Source organism: Muntiacus reevesi, chromosome 1, assembly GCF_963930625.1.
Source record: "Muntiacus reevesi chromosome 1, mMunRee1.1, whole genome shotgun sequence".
NCBI classification, from domain to species: Eukaryota; Metazoa; Chordata; class Mammalia; order Artiodactyla; family Cervidae; genus Muntiacus; species Muntiacus reevesi.
Window position 1 is genome coordinate 77632860 of NC_089249.1, and position 24318 is coordinate 77657177.

The 24318-nt window shown below is 53.7% G+C and overlaps 2 protein-coding genes across 9 annotated transcripts in view; one reads left to right on the forward strand and one right to left on the reverse strand.

Annotated features, from left to right (window-relative positions):
- ARHGEF2 (Rho/Rac guanine nucleotide exchange factor 2) overlaps positions 1-17762 on the forward strand; it is a 39787-nt gene extending 22025 nt beyond the window's left edge. For 5 of the 8 annotated variants that reach the window (XM_065902283.1, XM_065902276.1, XM_065902316.1 and 2 more), the window contains 21 exons: positions 1978-2122; positions 4256-4323; positions 4661-4724; positions 5374-5500; positions 5728-5837; positions 5987-6133; positions 6609-6859; positions 7065-7190; positions 7501-7618; positions 7823-8071; positions 9636-9712; positions 10179-10348; positions 12054-12121; positions 13258-13458; positions 13843-13962; positions 14090-14160; positions 14300-14335; positions 14543-14593; positions 14792-15238; positions 15481-15664; positions 16299-17762. In XM_065902283.1, coding sequence (XP_065758355.1) covers positions 1978-2122; positions 4256-4323; positions 4661-4724; positions 5374-5500; positions 5728-5837; positions 5987-6133; positions 6609-6859; positions 7065-7190; positions 7501-7618; positions 7823-8071; positions 9636-9712; positions 10179-10348; positions 12054-12121; positions 13258-13458; positions 13843-13962; positions 14090-14160; positions 14300-14335; positions 14543-14593; positions 14792-15238; positions 15481-15664; positions 16299-16372 — 2904 coding nt within the window. In that variant the 3' untranslated portion in view covers positions 16373-17762. Of the gene's footprint in view, positions 1-999; positions 1760-1977; positions 2123-4255; positions 4324-4660; positions 4725-5373; positions 5501-5727; positions 5838-5986; positions 6134-6608; positions 6860-7064; positions 7191-7500; positions 7619-7822; positions 8072-9635; positions 9713-10178; positions 10349-12053; positions 12122-13257; positions 13459-13842; positions 13963-14089; positions 14161-14299; positions 14336-14542; positions 14594-14791; positions 15239-15480; positions 15665-16298 lie in introns of those variants that run through there. The other 3 variants (XM_065902266.1, XM_065902271.1, XM_065902299.1) reach the window with 3 other exon arrangements.
- A 1195-nt stretch (positions 17763-18957) lies between these two features.
- On the reverse strand, positions 18958-23675 carry RXFP4 (relaxin family peptide/INSL5 receptor 4). Its single transcript, XM_065902330.1, has one exon. The coding sequence runs from the start codon at positions 22300-22302 to the stop codon at positions 21181-21183; it is 1122 nt and encodes a 373-aa protein (XP_065758402.1). The 5' UTR covers positions 22303-23675; the 3' UTR covers positions 18958-21180.
- Positions 23676-24318: the final 643 nt, after the last annotated feature.

Genomic DNA, 24318 nt, shown 5'->3' on the forward strand with positions numbered 1-24318 from the left:
GACTGAGCTATGAGGGAAGTCTCCCAGGTTCTATAAGGCCATTTTATTCAGAGGAGGATTAGATTTCCTAAAGAACTATAATTTGAAGCTGGGCATATGGCAGTTAGACCAAAGAGAGAATTTTCTAGTGGTCCAGATAGGTAGGTACCAGAATAGAAAAAGGGAGGTTAGAGTGAGAGGTTGGTGAGCTTCCTTGACAAGGCCTAGGAGGAGGGGAGGGCGAGGCCAAGGGCAGCAGAGGAGAAGCAAGAGTGGGAAAGGGGTGGGAGGCCAGGGGATGGGAAGGAGAGGGTGTTAGAGGGAGAACGGGAGGCTGGCAGGGGAGGAGAAAGGGAAAGTGGGTGATTGGTGGGGCGTGACCTCAAGACCTCTAGGTTCTGCTCACCATCAGACGCGCCTGGGACTTCTGAGGGTTGGCGGGAGAGAGAGGGATCCTGGGGCACCAGGAAGCCCTGAGACCCTCGGGCACCACGGTCCAGTGCCCTCTGGCCCCTGTGCTGTTGACTCATCCTGTCCCTCCACACTTCCCTTTTCCATCCTCGCCCCAGGCCAGCGCGTCTCTTCCCCTCCCCCACCTCCTCACTGCTAGAGTGACTTCAGCTGAGAGTCAGGACTGGGCCCCCCACCCCCAAGTCCAGACTGCGGACTCTCCTCTGAGTTTTGATTGGCTGTCCCAGGGCCCCAGACAGCATCATCTGACTTGGGGCTCATTACCCTCGGCCATCAAGATCTCGCTCTTTGGTTTCTGAGAGAGGCAGGGAAGCCTTGCAAGGAGTGGTCTTGTCATCTCTGCTTCCTGCTCTCAGTTCTCTAAGTGGAGGGAAAATCCAGGGATCTGAGGTGACCACTGAGGAGGGTCCTGGAGTGGGTGTAAAGCACGGTGTCCCATCTTCTCATCTCCTCAGGTTCAGGGAAAGCTCAGGGGCCTTGAGAAAGGACAGAAAAGGGATCAGGGAGAAGGACCTGACCTGCAGAGGTGGGGGTTGGGGGGGTGAAGCAGAAGATGAGAAAGCTGGTGAGAAATGCCTGCTTCTGAGGTTCTGCAGAGAGCCCAGAGAGTGCCCCATCTCGACAGAGCAGAGCAGGAGGAACTGACGCTGCAGCTGGGATGGAGGGCGGATGCCAGAAAGGACTTCGTAGACTAACTGCGTGAGGAGGAAGAAGGGAGCGATCCTAGGATTTGGAGGGGAGCATGAGAAGGATAAAAGTTAAACTGCAGAAGAGACTTCCTGCCAGGAATGAGACCTTGATGGCCAAGTTTCCTTTCTTAAAGATCCCAGAGAGGACAAATGAAAAGACTGAAATAGGCTCCTCCTCCTTGAGGTTAGCAGGGGACATGCTGCCTCCCGCAGAGGCCCCGTGTCCCTGGGCTGAGCAGACCTGGAGGCCTCTACGGTTTGGGATCCTGACCTCCTGTTGAGGGGGGCAGTGGCGGCATCCTGCCCCCTTCAGCCAATCTGATCAGGGGATCTCCTGCCCCCCCACTGTGACTGCCACTGCCACGGAGACAGTGGCTCCACCACCCGTTGTCATGGTTATAAGAGGAGCTAACTCCCATAGATTTGAAAGCGCTGGTGAGCTGGCACCTTCTGCTTTGCCTGCTCTCCCCTCCTCTCTGCGCATCTTCCCCCGGCACAGAGAAGAGAGTACAGCAGCTTGGGGGCGAGCAGAGCTAGAGCCGGGAGGTGGAGTGAGGACGCAGAGGTCTAGAGCCGTGGAGATGAGCGGCAACAGGAGGCAACCCAGCCGCAGGGGCCAGGTAGGTCAGGGGCCGGCTCGGCCCTTGGGGATGGCCAGTCATTCCTGGACAGCTACCTCTGACATGCCACGGCAGGCTCTGCTTCAGGAAGTGGTGTGTTTCTGGCAACCCCAGGAAGGTGTTGCTCACTCACCTCTGCCCTCGCCTGCCTCTCTGGACTTCTCAGGCACCCTGGCATCCTCCAGCCTCACTTCCTATCTCTCTCGCCCCTTCTGCAGACCCGGGAAAAGGAGAAGATGAAGGAAGCCAAGGACGCCCGCTACACCAATGGGCACCTCTTCACCACCATCTCCGTTTCGGGCATGACCATGTGCTATGCCTGTAACAAGAGCATCACAGCCAAGGAAGCCCTCATCTGTCCAAGTAAGTTCTTTGGACCCTGAATGTCACTGTGCCTCAGTGCCCTCTTACCCTGATCCTTCTATCTGTCCTTTCTGCCCTGGATCCATAAGGCTCACTCTCTCTGAGCCCCAAATGCTAGGGCTGGATGCTGGATCCCTTTCTCCCTTTCCTTACATCTAGGAGTAGTGGCAGTCAGAATATGACAAGAGCAGGACTGGTGGGGGGGAATGGGAGAGGGGAGGCCAGGGTGGCTCTCCTTGCAGCTGTCGTCCACTGGGTCTCCCTCAGCTCCCCGAACAGCTGCTGAGGGTCAGAGAACTGATTGGAGAAGGAACAGGAATGTTGTGTGTCTGGGGAGGGGGGTGGATAGCGGAGCTGGATGGGAGGCTGCCAGCCTTGCAGCTGCTCTGCCGATCTTCCTGGGCCGAACTGGGTGTTCAGGACTTCAGGGTCCGCTTGCCCCCTACATTTCTGTTGACTGGGTGGAGGCTGAAATCTCTAAATCTCTGAAGGATTAGGGATAAGAACACCCATCTCAAATTTATAGCCCGACTGATATGTAGTGAGAAAGAGAGGAGATGGCAGCAATGTGTATATTGAGGGAATAGTGGTTAGAACTCCTGACCTTCAGCCACATCTCAGGATAGCCCTGTATTAAGTACAAGCCGAGATTTCTTCCTTCCCCAAAATGCCTATACAGAGGTCTCCCACCCTGTCCACCCATCCACCCCCAGATTTATGGCAAAGAGCTGCTTCTGATTTGAGCAGGATGAGAGGTGTTGGGGCCCACTGCGGAACAGAGGAGCAAAAGCTTTAGCTTCTAAATCTCTGTGGAACCTGGCAGGGAACCCCAGACAGAACCAGTGAGGCCTCCCTCCTTCTTCACTGTTCAACTTGAGTTTATGAGGGTGAGGAGGGAACCCCAATCTAGATCCCTCTAGAGACCTGACAAAATTCCCAATCTGGAAGCTCGTTGCCAGGGGAACTGGGGAGGCGGGCAGCAAGTGCTATTTTGAGAGCAGGTGGAAAGCGGAGGTTCGATCCAGAGACACTGGGTGCTGGAAGGTAGAGGAGAGCTCCAGTGGGGTGGGCGCAGCCCCCAGCCCCCACTTCTGTCTGCCCCTCTGCCCCACCCTGCTCGCTCGCCTTGTATTTGTGGAAGTAAGCCTGATGCTGGGTATTGTCTGAAGGAGTTAGCAGAGTTTCCGGTGTTGGACGGGGGAGGGGAAGCTGGAGCCAGCCAAGGGCTGAGGGCACATCGGGGAGAGGGACAGGACAGTCGGTAGTCCCAGCGCCCAGGCATGGCTACCCCCCTCTCCTCTTCTCTCCTACCCCACGGCAAGGTGGGGTGGGTGATGAGGGAGAAGCAGATGGAGTGTGGGAGCTGTGGGTTTGCCTTACTTGGAGAACAAGACTCCCCGGGCCCGGAAGGGAGACTGGAGTCATAGCAAGCATAGCTGAGCAGTACAGAAGGCAGGCAGGCGTGGCCGGCAGGGGCAAGGCATGGTCAGTCGGCACTCTGCTGCTGGATCCATCAGCCTCTGCATTGCTTAGGCCTAGCCAGAGTTCACGGGCAGACACGTGGCTCCACGGGTAGAACCCAGACACCCCTGAGTTAAACCCCAGCTCTGCCACTAGGACCTCTGGCAAATGATTTAAGCTCTCCAGGAGACAAGTTCCTCATCTGTCCGGTGAGGATCGTTGTGTCTGCTGGGATCCACTAGATGTGGCATGTTTCCTCCCGCCCGGGGGATGTTCACCCCCCCTGCCCCTAGCCCCCATCCCAGCTGCTCCTGTGCCACCTTCTGCTCCGTGGGCGTCCTTTCTGCCATCTGTCATTCTCCACCACCTTTGTGCCTCTTGAGCTCATCTCTGGCAGCCAGTAACCCCTTCTTCCCTCTAGTCCACCTCACAGGTCATCTTTGAGTCAGGATTGTCCCCCTCCTGTGGCTTAATTGTGGTCCACACCTATCCCCCCTCCCTTCATCTCCTGCTTGAAGGAAGGGGGAGGCGGGAGGAGAGGGACTGGGATGTGGTCTGGGGAGGGGGTGAGTCTCCGGCAGCGTGGCCAGGGGAGATGGGTGTCTGCATGTGGGTGTGTCCTGTCCTGCACCACCCGGCCCTCCCATCACCCTCTCTACCCCACCCTCCCAGCCTGCAATGTGACTATCCACAACCGCTGTAAAGACACCCTCGCCAACTGTACCAAGGTCAAGCAGAAGGTGAGCTGGCAGGGAGGGCAGAGGGCGGGGGGAGAGGGTAGTGAGTGTGTGGTACCCTCACGCCTATTCCGTTCATTCCTCACCCTGTGTTCCTCAACCCCTCTCTTCACCACGGGGCAGCCCAGACCCTCCGCCCTAGGCCTCAGGCCCCGCCAGAGGGGGCCAACCTGTTGCTCTAGACACATCCCCTTGGCACTGGGCTCAGCCAGCCTGATGCCCTTAGCCATCGAGCCAGCTTTCCGAGGGGGCCAGCCACCCCAGCTCCTGTCCCGGGCCTACGGAGGTGACCCTTGGGTGACAGCTGTTCTTGGTGTCTCTCTTGCTCTCTGTCTCACAGCAACAGAAAGCTGCCCTGCTGAAGAACAACACTGCTTTGCAGTCCGTTTCACTTCGCAGTAAGAGTGAGTAGTGAGGGTGCAGGAGCTGCCGTAGGACCCTGGACCCCCAGGCCTCTCGGCCTATGGGCTCTGCTGCGCCCTGGAGGTCATTCCCTGGCACAGCACCTTCCTCCCTTCAGTTGGAAGCTGATGGCGGGGCCACAAGGGAGATCTAGACCTGTGGCCCTGGGGGCAGAACAGCAGAATTCAAATGAGGTTGAAGGCTTGGGATGACTGGTCATCTGAGCCTGCTCACACTTTATATTATTTTGATTAGTTATTTACATGGCACTTGGGGATGTTGGCAGAAGTTATTAAGGGCCAATTCAGAAAGATCTGGTGTGACAGAAAGAGGGGGTGCTTAGTCAGGAAGACTAGAGTCTGAGTCTGTGCTCAGCCACCTGCTGAGTCACCCCAGACAAGTCTTTTCACCATCCTGATCTGCAGTTTGCTTATAGGCTTGTGGCGGGGAAGAGATAAGAAAAGCTCTTTGTAACCATTAAAAGTATTGCACAAGTGTATGGGTAGCATTATTATCATCTTTCTCTGACTAGAACTGGGCTAAAGGTGGGGTGGGAGAGGAGGCCTTCCTTCTAGTCAAGGAGCCGGGGAGGCTTGAATCCTGGGAAGGCACCAGGTTTGAGGCTTGCTTGCTTGGTATCCCCTCTGACAGCTACCACTCGGGAGCGGCCCAGCTCAGCCATCTACCCCTCCGACATCCGGCAGTCCCTGCTCGGCTCCCGCCGTGGCCGCTCCTCGTTGTCTTTAGCCAAAAGCGTCTCCACCACCAACATTGCTGGGTGAGCCTCTACTTGGGGACGGGAGAACCAGGCAGGCAGAGTGAGGCGGTGGAGACAGGTGGGAGGGAGGGGCTGAGAGATCCTTTCTGTCCCTGAGTTCAGAATGATAGGCAGGTAAGGAGAACTTGGGGTGACTGCCTCAGGGATCCCGTCTTGGTTCCCCCACCTGGGAAGGGATCTCTCGCCCGAGTCAGTCGGGTGATGCAGCCAGGCCCCATTCCCCTCAGACACTTCAATGATGAGTCTCCCCTGGGGCTGCGCCGGATCCTCTCTCAGTCCACGGACTCCCTCAACATGCGGAACCGAACACTGTCGGTGGAGTCCCTCATCGACGAAGGTGACTGTGCCCAGACCTGGGGGAGACCCAGGCGTGAGGGGAGGGTGGGAGCTGGCCTGGGAAAGGCAGGGTGGAAAGGGATCCGGGGAAGGGCCCAGGACCCAGGGAAGAGATTTGGGGTCCGAGTCTTTTCCCCCACTCACGTCCAGGTGCTGAGGTGATCTACAACGAGCTGATGAGTGACTTTGAGATGGGTGAGAAGGACTTTGCAGCTGATTCCTGGAGCCTTGCGGTGGATAGCAGCTTCTTGCAGCAGCATAAAAAGGAGGTGATGAAGCAGCAGGATGTCATCTATGGTGAGCCAGGAAGACCACCCCGGACTTCTCTTTTGTCCCTGGTCCTGTTTCTCTGTGTCCTTCCTCTGCCAGCCCCTACCTCTCAAGACACTTTCCTCTTATCCCATTGGCCTTCAAGACCCTGCCAGGGATCCCATAAGTAGCTACGAGGTCCCCACCTTTTGGGGCTGTTGACCTCCAAGGCCCTTCTTAATCCGTTCCTTCCAATCAATTCTTAGTCTTTCCTCTCTGCCCATTCCATGCGCAACTCTGTGCTGGGGACTGTGGGAAGTCTAGACATGTAGGGAACACATAGTTGTTGCCTTTATGCCTTGAGATGGCAAGGCATAAAGATAAAAGATTAGAAAAATGAGCTAAGATCATAATAATGCAGAATATTAGCCTGGAAGGGAAACTGAAAACCTCTAATGAGCCTGAGGTCTCCAGCCTCGGCCCCACCAGTTGTGGCCAAGCCAGGTATTCACTGTCCCCACAGAGCTGATCCAGACAGAGCTACACCACGTGCGGACACTGAAGATCATGACCCGCCTCTTCCGCACGGGCATGCTGGAAGAGCTGCAGCTGGAGCCGGCAGTGGTCCAGGGCCTGTTCCCCTGTGTGGACGAGCTCACTGACATCCACACACGCTTCCTCAGCCAGCTGCTGGATCGCCGGCGCCAGGCCCTGTGCCCCGGCAGCACCCGGAACTTTGTAATCCATCGCTTGGGGGACCTACTCATCAGCCAGGTGAGAAAAGCCAGGACTCCTGGGCAGCAGTCCTGGGCGGGGGTGTGACTAGAGTCGGCATTTCTCATCTCCAGACTCTGGGGGGGTGGGCCAGAGAGCTGGAGAGGCAGGCAGCCAGCCTGTTTGGCAGGAGGCGAGAGGGCATTGGGGATGAGCTGTGACTTTGGGGGACGTGCTGACCCAGCCGTGCTCCCCCAACTTCTAGTTCTCAGGTCCCAGTGCAGAGCAGATGCGGAAGACCTACTCAGAGTTCTGTAGCCGCCACACCAAGGCCTTAAAACTCTATAAGGAGCTGTATGCCCGAGACAAACGCTTCCAGCAGTTCATCCGGGTGAGCAAACCTCTCCAAGACCCGCCCTCCGGCGCCTCTAGTGCCCCAGCCCTAGTGGACCCAGCTGCTCGTGTTTCCGTCTGTAGCCCCTCGGAGTGGTAGAGCGAGTGCTTTCGCTCCTTGGGTCCTCAGAGTAAACCTGTGACCTTGTCTGCCCCGTTTTCCAGAGTCATTAACCTACGCCAGCCGGCATGAGGTAGATGACCAAGGGCAGGCCGGCACCAGGGCTTAGGCTCCGAGCCCGGCGTCCTCTCTGTTGCCCTCCCCTCGGGCCCCGCGCTGGCCCTGAGCCCTGACTCTCGCTTTGTAGAAAGTGACCCGCTCGGCGGTGCTGAAGCGGCATGGGGTGCAAGAGTGCATCCTGCTGGTGACTCAGCGCATCACCAAGTACCCGGTGCTCATTAACCGCATTCTGCAGCATTCCCACGGTGAGAGGCCAGGGCCGGGAGGGAGGAGGACTTGAGAGGGCCGTCAGGGGCGAGGGAGGCCCTGGACCACCCCCGGGAGGAGGAGGGTCGGGCTTCGGACATGGAAGCCCGGGCGGCCTCTGAAGGCGGGACTGAGATCAGTGGGATGGGGGCGGGCGTGAAGCTGGCTGGGCCACCCCTTCCTCACGCCGGCCTCGGTGTCAGGGATGGAGGAGGAGCGCCAGGACCTGACCACGGCCCTGGGGCTGGTGAAGGAGCTGCTGTCCAACGTAGATCAGGATGTGCACGAGCTGGAGAAAGGGGCCCGCCTGCAGGAGATCTACAACCGCATGGACCCTCGGGCCCAGGCCCCGGTTCCTGGCAAGGGCCCCTTCGGCCGAGAGGAGCTCCTGCGGCGCAAGCTCATCCACGATGGTTGCCTGCTCTGGAAGACGGCGACCGGGCGCTTCAAAGGTCAGTGGACAGCTTGGCAGACCGGGCGAGAGTCCATGGCCAGATATAAAGAGAGAGAAGCCTCCAAGCCCGAAGGACCTCTTTTAATGTAGCCCGAGACCCCAGGGTGAGACCCAGTGGGAGGAAAATATGTGAGCTCTGTTGTAACAAAAGTCAGAATTCTGGATTTAACTTCATGGGCGACACAAGGAGTTCGTTGTCAGGATTTGTTCATTCCTTTGGTCCTTGCGTGCCCAGAAAGCTACCGATTTTGATGAGAAAAACAGAAATTCCAGGCTTGGAGGACTAGATCCGGGTAGTTGGTTCTACCAGCTGGCGTCCCAGCCACTAGGGCTGGGGAATGGGCAGGCTCTTTGGGAACACAGCGAGGAAGGCCCTCGGAGGGGGCGGAGCCCAGGGAGGGGCGGGCCAAGTGGAGCAGAGAAAAGCCTGCCGGGAAGGTGTGCTGGGGGCGGGGCACGCTGTCCCAGCCTCTCTTCCCAGACTCTACTGGCCACGGCTCACCTGCCTAAATCAAAGCAGAAGAGTTGCAGACCTCAGCTTTAGGTGTGAGGAGTGCTAGCTGAGGCCAGAGTTTGCCTGCACCTCTGTCCCGTGTCATGAAGTCCCCATTCCATAGGCTTGAGTATTGCAGGCTTTGCCAGCCCCTTTCCTCCATCCCTTTCTCTCCTTCCCATCCCTCCCACGCAGCAGCTAAGAATATAAACCATGGGGGGGTTAAAAATAGCAAGGCTGAAGAGCTTTATTTCTGAAGCCTTTAGCAAAAGCCCTCCCCTTCTGTGTGCCCACAACTTAGAAAGCTCTCCAAGGGCAGAGGATGCATGTGTGTTTTCTTGACTGTGACATCTGACTTTCACGGGTTGACCTTTGTCTCCCCCAAGTCTTAAAGCACAGGACCCTGTAGAATGTGAGAGCCTGGAAGGTGGGGCAGAAAAGGCAAATGAAAGCAGGGCCTGCTTTTGTTGAAGGAGATTGGGATTGTTCAATGGTGGGAGAAATGAATAAGGAACCCAACTGTTCCCCTCCCCACGGAGCAGAAAAGAAGTGGGGAATATGCTGGGGTGGGGAGACTCTTACACCAAATATCCAAAAAGATCTTATGTTAGTTAGTTGTTCAACATGGAACTGAAAGGCTCTGGGAATCGTTTTACCCTCACAAGAATTCTGGACCCTTTCACACAGAAAAGCACACATGTGATAGATTAATATGTAAAAATTGCTTATGGAACTTCAGAGGATCTACAGAGCCTCTGAAACCTAATAGTAGACACCCTAGGTGTCTGCAGACCACAGGTTAAGGAACCTGCATTCATTGGATAAAGAGGCTTTTACTCAAGGCCACTGGGTGATTGCTTATAGGCATCTCTAGCCCAAGAAACCGTTTTATCTAATGACACATGCCTTCCCCCCTCACCCGCCACCATTTCTGAGCTGTAAGCATGGGGAGAGGCGGGAGGTCTGCAAAGGTGGAGGAAACAACCAGAGGGAGAGAGGCTGGGGAAAGGGAAACAGCTGCTTGTATCCTCTAATGCTTACTCTCCTCCTGCCTTCATCCTCCTGCCAGATGTGCTCATGCTGCTGATGACAGATGTGCTGGTGTTTCTCCAAGAGAAGGACCAGAAGTACATCTTTCCTGTCCTGGTGAGACCTTCCACCTTCTTCTTTCTCAGCACAGACAAGTGTTTCAGACCCTTCTTACTTTCCTACCCCGGCCAGGAAATCCTCCAAGATCAAATAGCTATTATTGTAACCGTTACCGTAATATAATCAGGAAAAATAAGAAGAGCCAACACCTATAAATATGATCAGAAGAAATAAAAAGAGCCAATGCATATTGTTACTATATGCAGCGACTTTTTTTACACATGTCAGGAAGGCATATGATTATCCTCTTTTTGTAGATGAGAAAAGTAAAGCTTAAAGTTAATTAAATTGTCAAGGGTCACAAGCATTTCTAAGTCCACTCTGGCTGGCACCAGAGCCTGGGCCCTTAACTTGTATTCTCAGCTGACTCTTCAGTCCTTTGGGTACTCCAGAAGGACTGAAGACTCAAATGTTTAGGGGTCAGGATTCCCAGCTTTAATCCTTCCTGTGCCCCAATTGGCAGGACAAGCCCTCAGTGGTGTCACTGCAGAATCTCATTGTCCGGGACATCGCCAACCAGGAGAAAGGGATGTTTCTGATCAGTGCGGCACCCCCGGAGATGTACGAGGTCCACACGGCATCCCGGGATGACCGGAGCACCTGGATCCGCGTCATTCAGCAGAGTGTGCGAGTGTGAGTGTGTGCATGGACTTGTGGTTCCTGCAGTTTGGGGCCCCGGACCACGGCACTCCCAGGGAACAGAACCCAGGGTTAGAAGTGGAAGGAGAGGCCAGGAGAGAGACAAGACGGCCCAAGGCAGGCAGGGTCATCTATGCTCTCTTGCCCAGTAAAGTTACATTTTATACAATGACGACCCCAACCGCCTTCTGAGTGCACCTTGAGCTGACAAGCCAGAGGAATACTTTAAGTTGGCGCGTGCCGGCATGCCTACCAACCAGCAGTACAGTTTCACTTCCATTAACATCTTAGTCTGTAGGCACTGGGCCATTATTTGGATTATGTTATCTTTTACCTTCATTTTCTAAAAATGAATGAAAAAGAGAATAATGAAAAAAAGAAAAAGGATATTGAAAGCATTGATACTAGTGATCAAAGGAACAAGACTCAAACTCCATACGATAGAGGCTAGCAAGAAATCATTTTGTGTGCTAAAGCAGCAAATCTTTGGCTTCTGTTGGACACACATCAGATCTGAGTATGTGTCTGTTGTGATAAAAAAAAGTAAAGGGGCTTCCTTGGTGGCTCAGACGAAGAGCTGCCTTCAATACTGAAAAAAAGTAAAGTGCATGTAAAATGTTGAAAATGGATTCTCAGGCTTCCCTGGTAGCTCAGTGGTAAAGAATCCTCCTGCCAGTGCAGGAGACACAGGTTCAATCCCTGATCTGGGAAGATCCCACATGCCTTGGAGCAGCTAACCCCAAGCACCACAGCTATTGAGCCTGTGCTCTAGAGCCCAGGAACTGCAACTGTTGAGACCACATGCTGCAACTACTGAAGCCTGAGCGCCCTAGAACCCATGTTCCACAGCTGCAAAAGCCACCACGGTGAGAAGCCTGTACACCGTGACTAGGGAATAGCCCCCGCTTGCCACACCTAGAGAAAAAGCCTGTGCAGCAGCGAAGACCCAGCACAGCCAAAAATAAATAAATAAAACTTGAAAAAAGAAAAGAAAGTGCATTCTCAAGAATAATGCCTGAAAAATAAACTCAATTAGGATGTTTATGATTTTTTTTTCTTTTACTTTTCATGGAATGCATTCTTCTCTACTTTATAATATATAAACCTGTGTATATATATATTTCCACTTCTGCAGTTTAGACTTTCGAACAATTTTTTTCAGAAATTTGTGCAAAAATATGAAATTACCTGTTCTGGGAAAACAAGACCAAAGTTCCTATCCCATTGACAGTAGATCTATAGTGGCCTCTATTGATAATGTTAATATTTGTAGTTGTGAAAACATTATTTATGATCATTGTTTTATTGAGCTTATGCCACATTCAAAGCAATAGTACATTATTTCATTTAATCCTCACACACACAAAAAAAACAAACGGTGAGGAAGATATCATCCCTGTTTCTCAATAGAGAGGTTACCACCTGGTATATTGTGGAGCCAGAGTCAGTCCAGTGTACTTAATGCGAAAACCTGTAGTCCTTCTGCCTCTCTGGGTGACGTTCGGAGAGGTGCTGGCCAGTAGATGCAGGTCATCAGTGTTAGGAAAAGGAGAGGGTCAAGAGTGGGTGAAGCCAGGGTGTGGAGCTGACGAGTCTTACCGGGGAAGCATAGAGCACGTCTGGGAAGGAGGGAAGGCAGATTCCTGGTGTGTAACCTAGCTTCCTTCCCCGAACCCCACCCGACCTGTGATCCCTCCAGATGCCCATCCAGGGAGGACTTCCCCCTGATTGAGACAGAGGATGAGGCTTACCTCCGGCGTATCAAGAGTAAGTCCAGGGGAGTTTGGGGGAGAATGGATGCATGTGTGGCTGAGTCCCTCAGCGGTCTATCTGAAACTATCACAGCATTGTTAATAGGCTAAATTCCAATACCAAATAAAAAAGTTTAATAAAAAAAATTACATAACATTTTCAAAAAACAAACAAAAAACAGTAAGTCTACCCACAAAGCTTGTTTAAATAATTTATCAATATGATATATCCACACAGGGGAGTACTATCTTAAAATGAGGTGGCTGTATGAGGATTGATGTAGATCCACAATCAAAACATTTAGTTAAGTGAGAAGAGGAAGGTTTAAAACACTGTGAAGTATATGCTGTCACTAGTGTGAAAATATTGGGGATAGATATGTGCCATGTATTTTGTGTATGTGTGTGGAGTATCTCTAGGAGGATATTATTACTGTGGTTTCTCTGGGAAGGGAAACTAGGAATAACAGGATTAGGATACTGACTTTTTTTACCATAGATCTGTATGTTAATTGGAGGTATGATCCAACTGCTATACAAAAAATCAACAGAAACCCGTTGGTCACATGAGATAGTTTATTTCTCTCTATGTAACAATCCAGAAGCGGGAAGTGCCAGGCGGTACTGCGGCTCTGCCCTCTTTGTCATGAAGATTCCCCATCTCTATGTCCGCATCACTCTTCCAGCTTCCACTCTCACATCTGCATCCCAGCTGGCAAGGAGGGGTCGGGGACAAGGAGAGTTTATATTCATTTCTTTTAAGGCCGGATCAGGAAGACATTCCCATTCGTTGGTCAGAATTTAGTCTTGTGGCAATGCCTAACTGCAAGGCAGGTTGGGAAATGGCATGTAACTAGGCAGCCACATGCCCAGATGAAACTTGCACACCTTCTCTAATTAAAGAAAAGTGGGGAGATGAAAACTGGTGGACAGCCTGCAGTCCCTGCCACACATTGTTTTACTTTCATTTTGAAAACAACTGTGCATGTGTTACTCCCTCCCCCACAAAAGTTCTTTTCCTTTGCATAAATGCCAAAAAAAACCCCCCAAAATGTAGTCCTGCCGCTCTGCCCATACCTGGCTCCTCATCCCTGGGGCTGCCCCTCCACTATTAGTGGCTCTTCTGGGTGCTCACCTGTTTCTCATCCACAGTGGAGCTGCAGCAGAAAGACCGGGCGCTGGTGGAGCTGCTGCAGGAGAAGGTTGGGCTATTTGCCGAGATGACCCACTTCCAGGTGGAAGAGGATGGCGGCAGCGGGGTGCCCCTGCCCACCCTGCCCAGGGGCCTCTTCCGCTCTGAGTCCCTTGAGTCCCCTCGTGGCGAGCGGCTACTGCAGGACGCCATCCGTGAGGGTGAGGGAGCTTCTGGGGAAGAATCTGGACTCACCTCCTCACCATCACACAGCAGGGACACATGGCTAGACAAGGGGGATGTCCATCCGATGGTCCATAACTCCCCCGAGTGCCCGTTGGGTACCGGATGCCAGGAACGGCGGGGGAGGATGGCCCCTGCTGCTGTTTGCCACCTCTCATCCTGCTTGTCCTTGCACATCCTGCACACCCCTGGACACTTTAATGACCTTTTCCTTGTATGTGGTGGTGACACTGAGACCCCATTACCTGTGCAGGGGGCTTTTCCCTAGACGCCTGCATGTCCTGTGAACTGAGTGAATGGCAGCCCCTCCCACCCCCTGCAGAATTCCGTCCCTTCTATCCTCATTTCTTCTTTCCGCACAGTGGAGGGCCTGAAAGACCTGCTGGTAGGGCCTGGAGTGGAGCTGCTCTTGACACCCCGGGAACCATCCTTGCCCGTGGAACCAGATAGCGGTGGTAACACGAGTCCTGGAGTCACTGCCAGTGAGTGTCAGGGTAGGGGGCCGCGGTAGCATGTGGGAGGAGTTAAAGATAATGGGGTGGTACCAAGGTCTGAGTGGTGTCAGGGTGCTGGGGGAGCGAGGCCAGTGCATCATTTTCCCCTTCTCAGTAGATGGTGAGGCCAGAACCTTCAATGGATCCATTGAACTCTGCAGAGCCGACTCAGACTCCAGCCAGAAGGTGGGTTTCGGGAGCCGTCAGGACTTAGCTAGAGGGTGGGAAATGGACTGCTGGCCTATAGACCCTTGACACAGCTATCAGGAACAGGCACCAGGGACTCGTGTGTCTGCTGATGCCCCATCCTTGCCCGTTTCTGCAGGATCGAAATGGAAATCAACTGAGATCTCCCCAGGAGGTGAGATGGGCTTGCGATGGTATGGGAGACTGAAAGAGGGGTTACTCTCAGCCGAGAAACTGGAGCCCAATTTGGAGTGGGGGGGTGCTGTATACACCTCAAAATACCTGCAGTCTTGTTGTCCCCACACCCACACTTATTCAACTTCTGGTCAGTTCTCCCATCCTGAAGCTTGGACTTTGTTCCCCGCCCCTCCTCTGTCCTCAGGAAGCGTTGCAACGATTGGTCAATCTCTATGGACTTCTGCATGGCCTACAGGTCAGTGAGGGCAGGCGCTCCAATGGGAATGGGAGGGGCCAGGCTAGAGCTGCCCACTTAGCTAGAGCAGAACCATCCTAACAGGCCTAAGCCTTCCTCTCATTCGAGCTCTATGGGACTCACAGCCTGGGCCCTGGGGAGTGAGGGATAGAAGAAATGGGATTCTGATACACCCCTTCATCTCCATTCCACCCCCAGGCGGCTGTGGCCCAGCAGGACACTTTGATGGAAGCCCGGTTCCCTGAGGGCCCCGAGCGGCGGGAGAAGCTGACCAGAGCCAATTCCCGGGATGGGGAGGCTGGCAGAGTCGGGGGTGTCCCTGCGGCTCCTGAAAAGCAGGCTACGGAACTGGCATTGCTGCAGCGGCAACACGCGCTGTTGCAGGAGGAGCTGCGGCGCTGCCGGCGGCTGGGCGAGGAGCGTGCGACCGAGGCCGGCAGCCTGGAAGCCCGGCTCCGGGAGAGCGAGCAGGCCCGCGCCCTGCTGGAGCGGGAGGCCGAGGAGGCTCGCAGACAGCTGGCCGCCTTGGGCCACACAGAACCCCCACTCGTGGCTGAGGCCCCCTGGGCCCGCCGGCCTCTGGATCCGCGGCGTCGGAGCCTCCCTGCTGGCGATGCCCTGTACTTGAGTTTCACACCCCCACAAGTAAGGACGCTTGAAGTAGTGAGCTAACCTGGGGTGGACATGAGGGTCCAGGAGAGAATCTGAGTGGAACTGGAGGCCAAATGAAGTCAGGCATTAGACTTGAAGGATATTAGCATACTGATGGGAGGGCTGAACAATTTTGACGGGTGCAGAAAGAAATCATCAGTGGTAGATGTACTGAGGGTCAAGTCTTCACACTGCTCATTCCTGGACCTCCTGCTTTTTCCACCTGCTGTCCATAGCCCAGCCGAGGCCACGACCGCCTGGATATGCCTGTGACTATTCGCTCCGTCCATCGACCCTTTGAGGATCGAGAGAGGCAGGAGCTGGGCAGCCCCGACGAGCGGCTGCAAGATAGCAGTGACCCTGACACCGGCAGCGAGGAGGAGGGTAGCAGCCGTCTGTCTCCACCCCATAGTCCGCGAGGTGAGGTCCTGGCGGAGATATGGCTTAGAAATGGGGTGCAACCTGGGCACAGACCTTTGGGCTGTAGTTTCCAAATGGAGCCTGCATCGGAAAGCCCAGGAATGTTTAGGATGGTCCCTAACCAACCAGTGAGGTCCACTGTCACTCTTAGGATGGGCCCAGAGTGCTTCCTGTCTTGCCTCCTGGTAAACAGGTAGTGGATCTCTCAGAAGCAGAAAACATAGGAGCCTCTGCTCCAGTAGGTCCATGATTCCCAACATTTTCAAGCAGAAATAGACTTTCAGAGTGAAAAAATGTCAAAGACCTCCAAGTTCTTATAGTTGGCTCAGGAAATACAAAATAACCCGAAGCTACTGTGACTTCATATAATACTCATCTTAAAATATATATGTTTTTTAATATTTTGTATCTTATTAACCACATTGTATCTTACATATTTATATTTAACAAGGTACCTAGGTATGGATACATTATTTTGTGGACAGTTTTCCCATCACCCAGGGATTGCAGACCTCTGCCACCCCTCCCAGCTCTTTGAGCTGCTCAGCTCACAGACAGGGAGGCATCCGTGTAGGGGTTCAGCTGATCATAGGAGCCTCTGTTCACTCACTGACTTTGCCCCTTCCTCCTCCAGATTTCACCCGAATGCAGGACATCCCGGAAGAGACTGAGAGCCGAGATGGGGAGCCTGTAGCTTCCGAGAGCTAAGGGGGCCGCTCCCCCCGCCCGGCGTCCCCTGAAGAACATTACTGAGGGAGGCAAACCTTGGGGACTCCAACCTGCCAATGATGAGGGAACATTTGAAAGAACTGCTCACTGTCCTTGCCAGCTCTTGGTATCCTTGGATACGTGGGGGCCATTTAGGAAGCTGGGGGAATTAGGCCACAGTGCCCCCTGGTGGCATCCCGTAGCTACACTGCAGATGCCGATTTTTCATGCCTTCTTCCCTCTACTTTAGGAAAATTTATTTATTTATTGTTTATTAGTTACGGAGGGAGAGGGGAGATTTAGAGGACCAGGGACATGGGAACCAAGCCATAGGGATCAGGGGGCCTTGTCCTTTAACACTACTGGGGTTTATTCAGGCTTAACCTTGCAGCTGCTGGGTTCTAGCCCTGACACCCCTCCTGATCAACACCCATCTTTGAGGAGAGGCTGCAGCCATAAGACCCTACTGCCCCTTCAGGAAGGGCTGTGGTCAGGGCCATGTCCCTCTCCCCTTCCCCCCAGCCTCTTCCTGCTGTTCTCCCTTCTCTCTGTCTTCTATGGAAACCCCAGGGACTTAACCTGGCTTCCTAGAGTTGATGGAATAGAGGTTGAGTTGGCCATAATGGTTTGTTTGGGGGGTGAAGGGAAAAACTCACAGGGACCAGAATGGATTTTTTTGTTGTTGTTTTCTTTTTTTTGTACCAAAGCCAACTGCACGTGTTTTATATTTTTAAGAGAAGATTGTAGGCAATTAGAAATTGCAGCCTTCTATCTCTAAATCTCTGAAGAACTTGAGGGATGGGGGGAGCATTGACTTCTCCACTCATCCATAGTAATGGGGGGGCCCCCATTCTGACCTCTTCCCCAGTCATTTGGAAAAACAGTTTTAGGGTGAGTTGGGAAATCTCTCCAAACCCTGACCTCACCCCACACCTCAGCAACCATGACCTGAAACCTCAGTGTGAATTTGGGAGATTTTTCAGTGGATCCTGTACCCCCTGCCCAGTGGCCACCAGCCCCAGCCAGTTTTCTGCCAATTTGATTATTTTAAAAAAAGGAAAAGAATAGAAAGTCGGGGGTGGGGGGATAAAGCAGAGAAAATTAAAGTCCTGGAACCCCAGGAAGTACTGTCTGTTAATATCTGCGAGTTCTGAGGATACTGGTGATGAGGACAGCCAGGGAGGGCCCTGTGTTCCTCCGAAAGGAGCCTCTTCCTCTCCCAGGAGGGGCAGCTGCCTCCCTGAAGACCCAGGCCTAACAGAAGAAATGGTGCCAAGCTGTTTTTGTTGTCGTCTGTGATACTCACAAACACAAGGATAAAAATGAAGGGGCACTTAGGTTCCAGTGGCTCTTGGGGGGTCCCAATATTAAAAAACCTGTTTTCATCTCATTTGCATGCCGTGCTCAGAATTACATCAGCCTCTTGCCCCCTTCCCTCCCCTTCTGCCCAGTTGCAGTTCCCCTTAGCATCTCCTCTCAGATTCAGCCCTCACTCTGCCCTTGTTCTTCACAGTGTCAGAATCCTGGGGTAACCTCTTTTAAGACAGCTCCCCTCTCCCCTCATAGGAGCTGCTCGTTTGCCCTCTGCATTTTGAGAGGCAGTGAGAGATTAGGTAGGTTTCGGTTCTTGTTTTTGGTTAATTTTTTGCTTCCTGTTTTTGGTTACTAGCCTGCTCTGGGGCTGTGGGGGAGGCGGGCTGAGAGAGCCTAGCGTTGTATAAATGCTGGCAGAGTGCATAGACCTCTGTTGGAGTCCATGGAGTAAGATGAGAAGAATGGGGCTCACAGCCTCAGCTGGAAAGAGGAATTAAATCACATGGGGTGTGGGCAGGCTTGGGGGAGCAGCCAGCACCCTCCACTCCTGTAATTCTCCTCTATTGGCATCTGGCCTTGACAAGGTGCTTTCTCATCCATCACAGAATCTGTGAGGTAACAATTGTTCTCATTTTAGAGACAAGGAAACCAGGCTGCAAAGGGTAGCCAGGCCAGGAGAGCAGCCAGGGAAGGGCCAGTCCTAGCTGCAGTCCCCCACTTCCCCTCCTCAGTTGCTCTGCCGAAACACACCAGAGCGCCAGGCTTCCAACACACTGGCCCGCAGCTCAGCAGCTGGGACCCAACGCGGTAAAGGCAGAGAAGGGGATGTTAGCATCCAAAGACCACCAGAAAGGGAATGCAGGCTCCTCCAGTGTTCTCACAGGTCCAGTGAAGGATGCTGGTCGGAAGGAAACCGGAACCTGGAGGCACAGAGCCCAGAGCTTGAGTTCGGAGAAGCCCTCAGCTCACCGGACAACTTTGCTGTCCCTCCTGCTATCCCTGAACTGAAACCCCCTCCTCATCCTCGATCCCAAAACATGACACAAATTTCTCTGACGCAGCAGTTCCTCCAAAATTAGTCCCTGTGTCACATATCTCTCACCAATCTGTCAGTTGTCCCCTCTCTGTTCCCATTTTTGGAGACAGTCTTACTTTTGGTCCTGCTGGCAGTTTCAAAGCTGTCAGGCTTGTGCTGCAGAGCCCAGCTTCTTGCAACGGTAGTGCCTCCCGTCCATTGCACCGTCCCCTCCATCTCCCATCCCTAAGGGGGGGCGGTCTGCATGCATTCATTCACCTCTGACTTGGACCTGTTTAAACTTTGTCAATATTTACCTCCGGGTCCCATAAAACCCATAAAGCACTGATGCCCCCAGAGGAGCCAATATCCGGAGCCCCAGCAGGGCCATTGGAGGAGCTGCAGGGGGTGGGAAGAGGGGCACTTGAGTGGGGGAGGATTTTCCATCCTGAATTGGCTGGGAACAGATCTGGAGTTTTGATACCAGTTTAAACATTATCAAAGAGAGGAAATTAAACATCAAGAGGCTAATTAAATCTCTTTAGCATGGCTTAATATGTGAATTGGGTGACTTTAGAGCCTTTTCTGTTCAGCAACTGGATGGAGCTGGCGCAGGGGGGTGCCGCTTCCAGAGGTAGCTCCACACACTCGGAAGGCGCTGTGCCCAGCTATTGCCCTGGGATCTTGAGTGGCCAGAGTCCTCCTGGGTTATAAGACCTGTTAGAGCGTCGGGTGGGGCAATGGCAGTGGGAACTCCACTCCATATTCCCTCTGCCACCTCCCTCCTTTCCAAGGGCTGCCCCCAACCTCGAAAATCCCTTCTGATGGCTGACTGTTATCTTTGCTGTAAATCTATGGATGTGTGGATATAGAAACCAAAGGGGAACCCCTCTCCCTTTAGTGCACACCTTTAATAGGGAGCACCCCCTCACTCATTTCCTTTTGTGACTTTAATTTCACTCCAGAACTTGTAAAAATTCCAGAAAAGACCTTTATGGTTCCCAGTCCCTGTCTCCCAGTTACCCCCCTTATTTCCTCCTTTTTCTTATCTCTGTTTCCATTTTACATGGGGTGTGCGTGCGTGCCAAGTTGCTTCAGCCGTGTCCGACTCTTTGTGACCCTATGGACTGTAGCCCGCCAGGCTCCTCTGTCCGTGGGATTCTCCAGGCAAGAATACTGGAGTGGGTGGCCATGCCCTCCTCCAGGGGACCTTCCCGACCCAGGGATCGAACTTGCATCTTTTAAGTCTCCTGCTTTGGCAGGTGGGTTCTTTACCACTAATACCACCTGGTAAGCCCACGTGGAGTGTAAAAATAGCTATTCCAGCCACCATTAAATCCTTACCAGCCCAACTTAAGTTGAGAAAACAGGTACAGAGAAGTATTTAACTCACTGAGTTCCCTCAGCTGGTTAGTGTCAGACGTAGGAGGTGAAGCCAGGTGTTCTGACACCTGAGTTGATGCTCTGAGCTAAGAACGTGTTATAGGAGGGAGACTAGCACCTCCTTCTGCACTTCCATCCTGGTATCCTGGTGGTGCAGTGGTGAAGAATCCGAGGTTTTGATCCCTGGATCAGGGAGATCCCCTGGAGAAGAAAGTGACTACCCACTCCAGTATTATTGCCTGGAAAATCCCATAGACAGAGGAGCCTGGTGGGCTACAGTCCATGGGGTCACAGAGTTGGACACGACTGAGCACGCACACAGCCGAACCTTCAGCCTCCTCTTCTCCCAACCCCTTTCTGAATCTCACCTCCCTATGCCCCACCCATGTCCTTGGCTTGTCCTTATCTTCACTTCTTCCTCCAAATCCTGGTTTAAGGAGAGACAAGGTACTCCCAGCCAGCAGCAGGGGTTTGCACTCCAGGCTTGGCTGGAGATAGGGATCCGGCAAGATCCTACAGAGAGCAGGGGGAACTACAGCTTTTGCCTCGGAGGTGTCTGTGGGCACCAAGTATCTATGGCTGCTACGAGATGGTAAGAAGCTAGAGATGGCCAAGGGAGAAGGGCATATTTGGCCTCAGCACCAGAGAAGGACAAGGGTACACCCCATTTGAGGTGAGGGAGGGAAGATGGAGAGGACAGAGGGAGATAGTTACTGACCTATGACTCAGTTAGTCTAGAACCCATAGGGAAATTTTCCTGGGAATTCTACAGAAGGCAGAAAAGGGGCAAAGAATCCTTTTGGCCTCACTGACCTGGAGGTGGAACTGAGATGAAAGGTGCAGACATTTTGTGGATAATCCAGAGGTTTATTCTTAGATTCCCATTGCCACGTGGAGACTTGGGCTTGGTTGTACCCGGTCCTGACCTGGGCCCTAGCCGCCCGCCTTTCCCCACAGCCGGAGCTGGGGATCAAAGATCAGACTTTCCCTGAGGGCGTTGTATCAAGGCAGAGAGGCCAACCTCTCTTTCCCTAGGATGCGTGGCTCCTGCACTTGGCAGATAACCAGAAAGAGGAGGGGGTTTAACTTGCCCCCTTCACCCAGGTGTCCCTTTGTCCAGGTTGGTGAGCATGGTAGAAAGGCCACCCTCCTGAGGGGTGCTCTCTGTCCACCTCCTGCCCATTTCCTTTAGGGCCACCTGTCTCACCCAGCCCCGACCCTGGGGCCGCAGCCTTGCTCGCAGCTCCCTGAAGGCGTCTGCCAGGGCCCGCCGGGGCTCCCGCCTGAGAAGGCAGTACAGCACGGGGTTGAGGCAGCTGTTGGTGTGTGCCAGGCAGGTGGTGACGGGAGAGACATAGGTGTGGACGGTGTAGAAAGTGCTGTCCCAGGGCACCAGCTCAAACTTCACCAGGACACCCCAGAGGGTGACCACATGGTTGGGGAACCAGCAGAGGAAGAAGGAGGCCAGAAGGATGCGGATGGAGTGGGCCACGCCCCTGCTGTCCCGCCATCGCCGGTGCCGTCGCCGCAGGAAGGCCAGCAGCAGCAGGTAGCTGGTGGTGATGATGCCCAGTGGCACCATGAAGGCCAGGACCACCCTCTGCAGCTGGTAGGCCCCCAGCCAATACCTGCTGGGGAAACGCAGCAGGCACAGGCGCACGCCACTCACCTCACCCTCGGCCCCAAAGACAGCTGTGGGCACCGTCACCAGAGCAGCCGCCACCCACGTGGCCAGGGCGGCCACGCGGGCCCAGAAGAGCGAGAGGTGGGTGCCTGGTCCTGCAGCCATGGCCACCACCCAGTACCGGGCCACACTCAATGCTGTGATGAGGAAGATGCTGGCGTAGATGTTGAGGACGGTGGCCGTTAGGACTGTCTTGCAGAGGGCACCTCCGAAGGGCCAGTGGAAGTCCAGTGCCGACTCGGCTGCCCAGAAGGGGAGGGTGAGTGCCAGCCCCAGGTCTGCCAGAGCCAGGTTGAAGACGAAAGTGTCAGAAGGTGGGCAAGGGGCTCGCCGAGCACAGTTACCCAGCACCCACAGCACAGCCAAATTTCCCAGCAAGCCGACAGCCCCCACAAGCCCATAAGCCAGGGCCATTGAGATCCTCAGGGCTAGGAACCCAACAGGCATCGTGGTGTCAGCAGCACTCAGCATGCTGCCTCCAGAGGCGTTGACCCAGAGAGCGGGCAGGGGGGCAGAGGTATTGAGCGTGGGCATCGCAGGGCAGCCGACGTCAGTGGTGCTGGGCGGAGGGGCCAGCGAGGGCCTACCAGACTGGCAGGGGGCACCTAAGGCACTCAGCAGGACACTGTGGGTCAGAGCGCTTGTCTGCTGCTCTCAGGGCCGCTGGCTGCCTGGAGAGCCAGCCCACGCCCACACCTCGGGGGCGGGCTGTGGCCGGACAGGACAGCCTCCCTCTTCTCTGTCGGTCTCGGTGGTGGGTGGGGCAGGTGAGGGAGAAGTGAACATTGGTACAAACGTGTGTGTGCGTGCACGTGTGCGTCTCTGTGTGTGTAGAGCCCCGTGTGGAAGAGAGGGAAGGGGAAAGGGAGAATGATCCTGCTATGGAGGGCAGCCCCACACCTCCACTTCAGGGAGAGGCCACAAATATCCCATCTCAGGGGTGACAGGAACCAAATTGGAACCCCCCTTCTACTCCTTCTGGTGTTCATGGGCCCCCTTCTCTGCAGAATGTGTTCCCTTGGGGCCTGGAGGAAGGGGCCTGGGATTGTGCAGACAGGCAGAGATTCAGAATAGTATCTGAGAGAAAGAGGAGAGGTTCTGGAGTCCCAGGGCTGCTTCCTGCTCGCTGTGTGACTGTGGGTGAATTACTTTACTCTCCTGAGCCTCAGTTTCCTTGCTTAAAATTTTCAGATAAAAGTCTCTGCTTTACAGAATGGGTGTGACAAAATGAGGTAACATCTGTGAAAAAGCCCCTTGTACATGGCTATTTGCATGAATGTGATTATTATTTCAAAGGAAAAGTTGGGGGCATCTGTGGCAGGAGGGAGCAAGTTACTCCCTTCTTACATTGAGCAGCTATGATCGTCGTGCCTGGGGAACAATGCCAACTAAAACAGGTTGGAATTCACTGCAGCAACCAGTGACCTTGAGGTTAAGGGCAGGGAGGAAAAGGCGAGAGGAAGTCACAGCTTCCTGTTCCCTCCTGACTGGAGCCTATGAGGACCTGAGCAGGCCTGGGGCATGCCCTCAGTTCTCTTCCTGCTGAGAAGTCCTGCTAACCTCTTTCACTCCCACGGCCATTTCACCCTTCCCTGCTCTAATCTGTGGAGGCAGAGGTCAGCGATAACCCCCACTGTCTCCTCCAAACCCCAAACCCCTTTTCAGAGCTGTGGATGCTGAGATACACTCTCACCACGCCTCGTCCTGTCTCCCCAGGATCTGTGCTTCACTGCCTTTTCTGCCTGTATCCTTACTCGTTGCAGAATTTGCTGTGATGGGTGTGAAGGGTAGGGAGAAAGGTTTTTTCAAAACTATTCAACCACCTTCTTGCCCTCTGCCTGCGAATTAAGATGTTTGACGTTCAGTTCCCTTGAGTGCTGGGGGAGGAGAGGGACCCTTTCAGGATAATCAGCAGTGGGTTTGATGAAACCCTATAGGAGAGACCCAGGGGTGAAAGAGATTCAGAATGGGTGTCCAGATGTTTGGGTTCTCTGGCAAGGGATGGGTGTGAAGGGGGTGCCCAGCCCAAGTTCAGGTGAGCCCCAGGGGCTGCCCCTGTGTGACTTGCGTTAATCACTCCCTCCCTCAGGACTGCGTTTGCTTTTCAGCCATCCAGCATCACCTTGCTGATCTGGCAGCTACTATGTCTTTCTATGCGTGGGGCCTTTTGTCCCTCAACTTGGAAAACAGAAGCTGGGTCAATTTCAGGGCTCTGCTTTCCATTTGAAATATCCGGTCCTCTGATCATTTCTTTTCTTTTCTTTTTTTTTTTTTTTTAACCTTTATGTGTTTCTAATCTAAATCCTTTCCCTTGGTCTGAGACTAGCAACACTCCCTTGTGGTTAATACAGAGAGGTGGTGCCACCAACTGACTGAGTTTAAGAACTTCCCTTTGGGCCCTTTTATTTTAGTACCTTGTTAGTTCACTCCTCGACCCATCCACTCATTCACAAATCACAGCATTTCTTGAACACTTATTATGTGCCGGGCATTGTGCTAGATGTTGGGGAGACAAAAACATTACATGGTCCCTCTGCTCATGAAATACAG

Bases quoted from the DNA above. Each gene is read 5' to 3' on its own strand.
- RXFP4 (XM_065902330.1), bottom strand. From the start codon at position 22,302: ATGCCCACGCTCAATACCTCTGCCCCCCTGCCCGCTCTCTGGGTCAAC.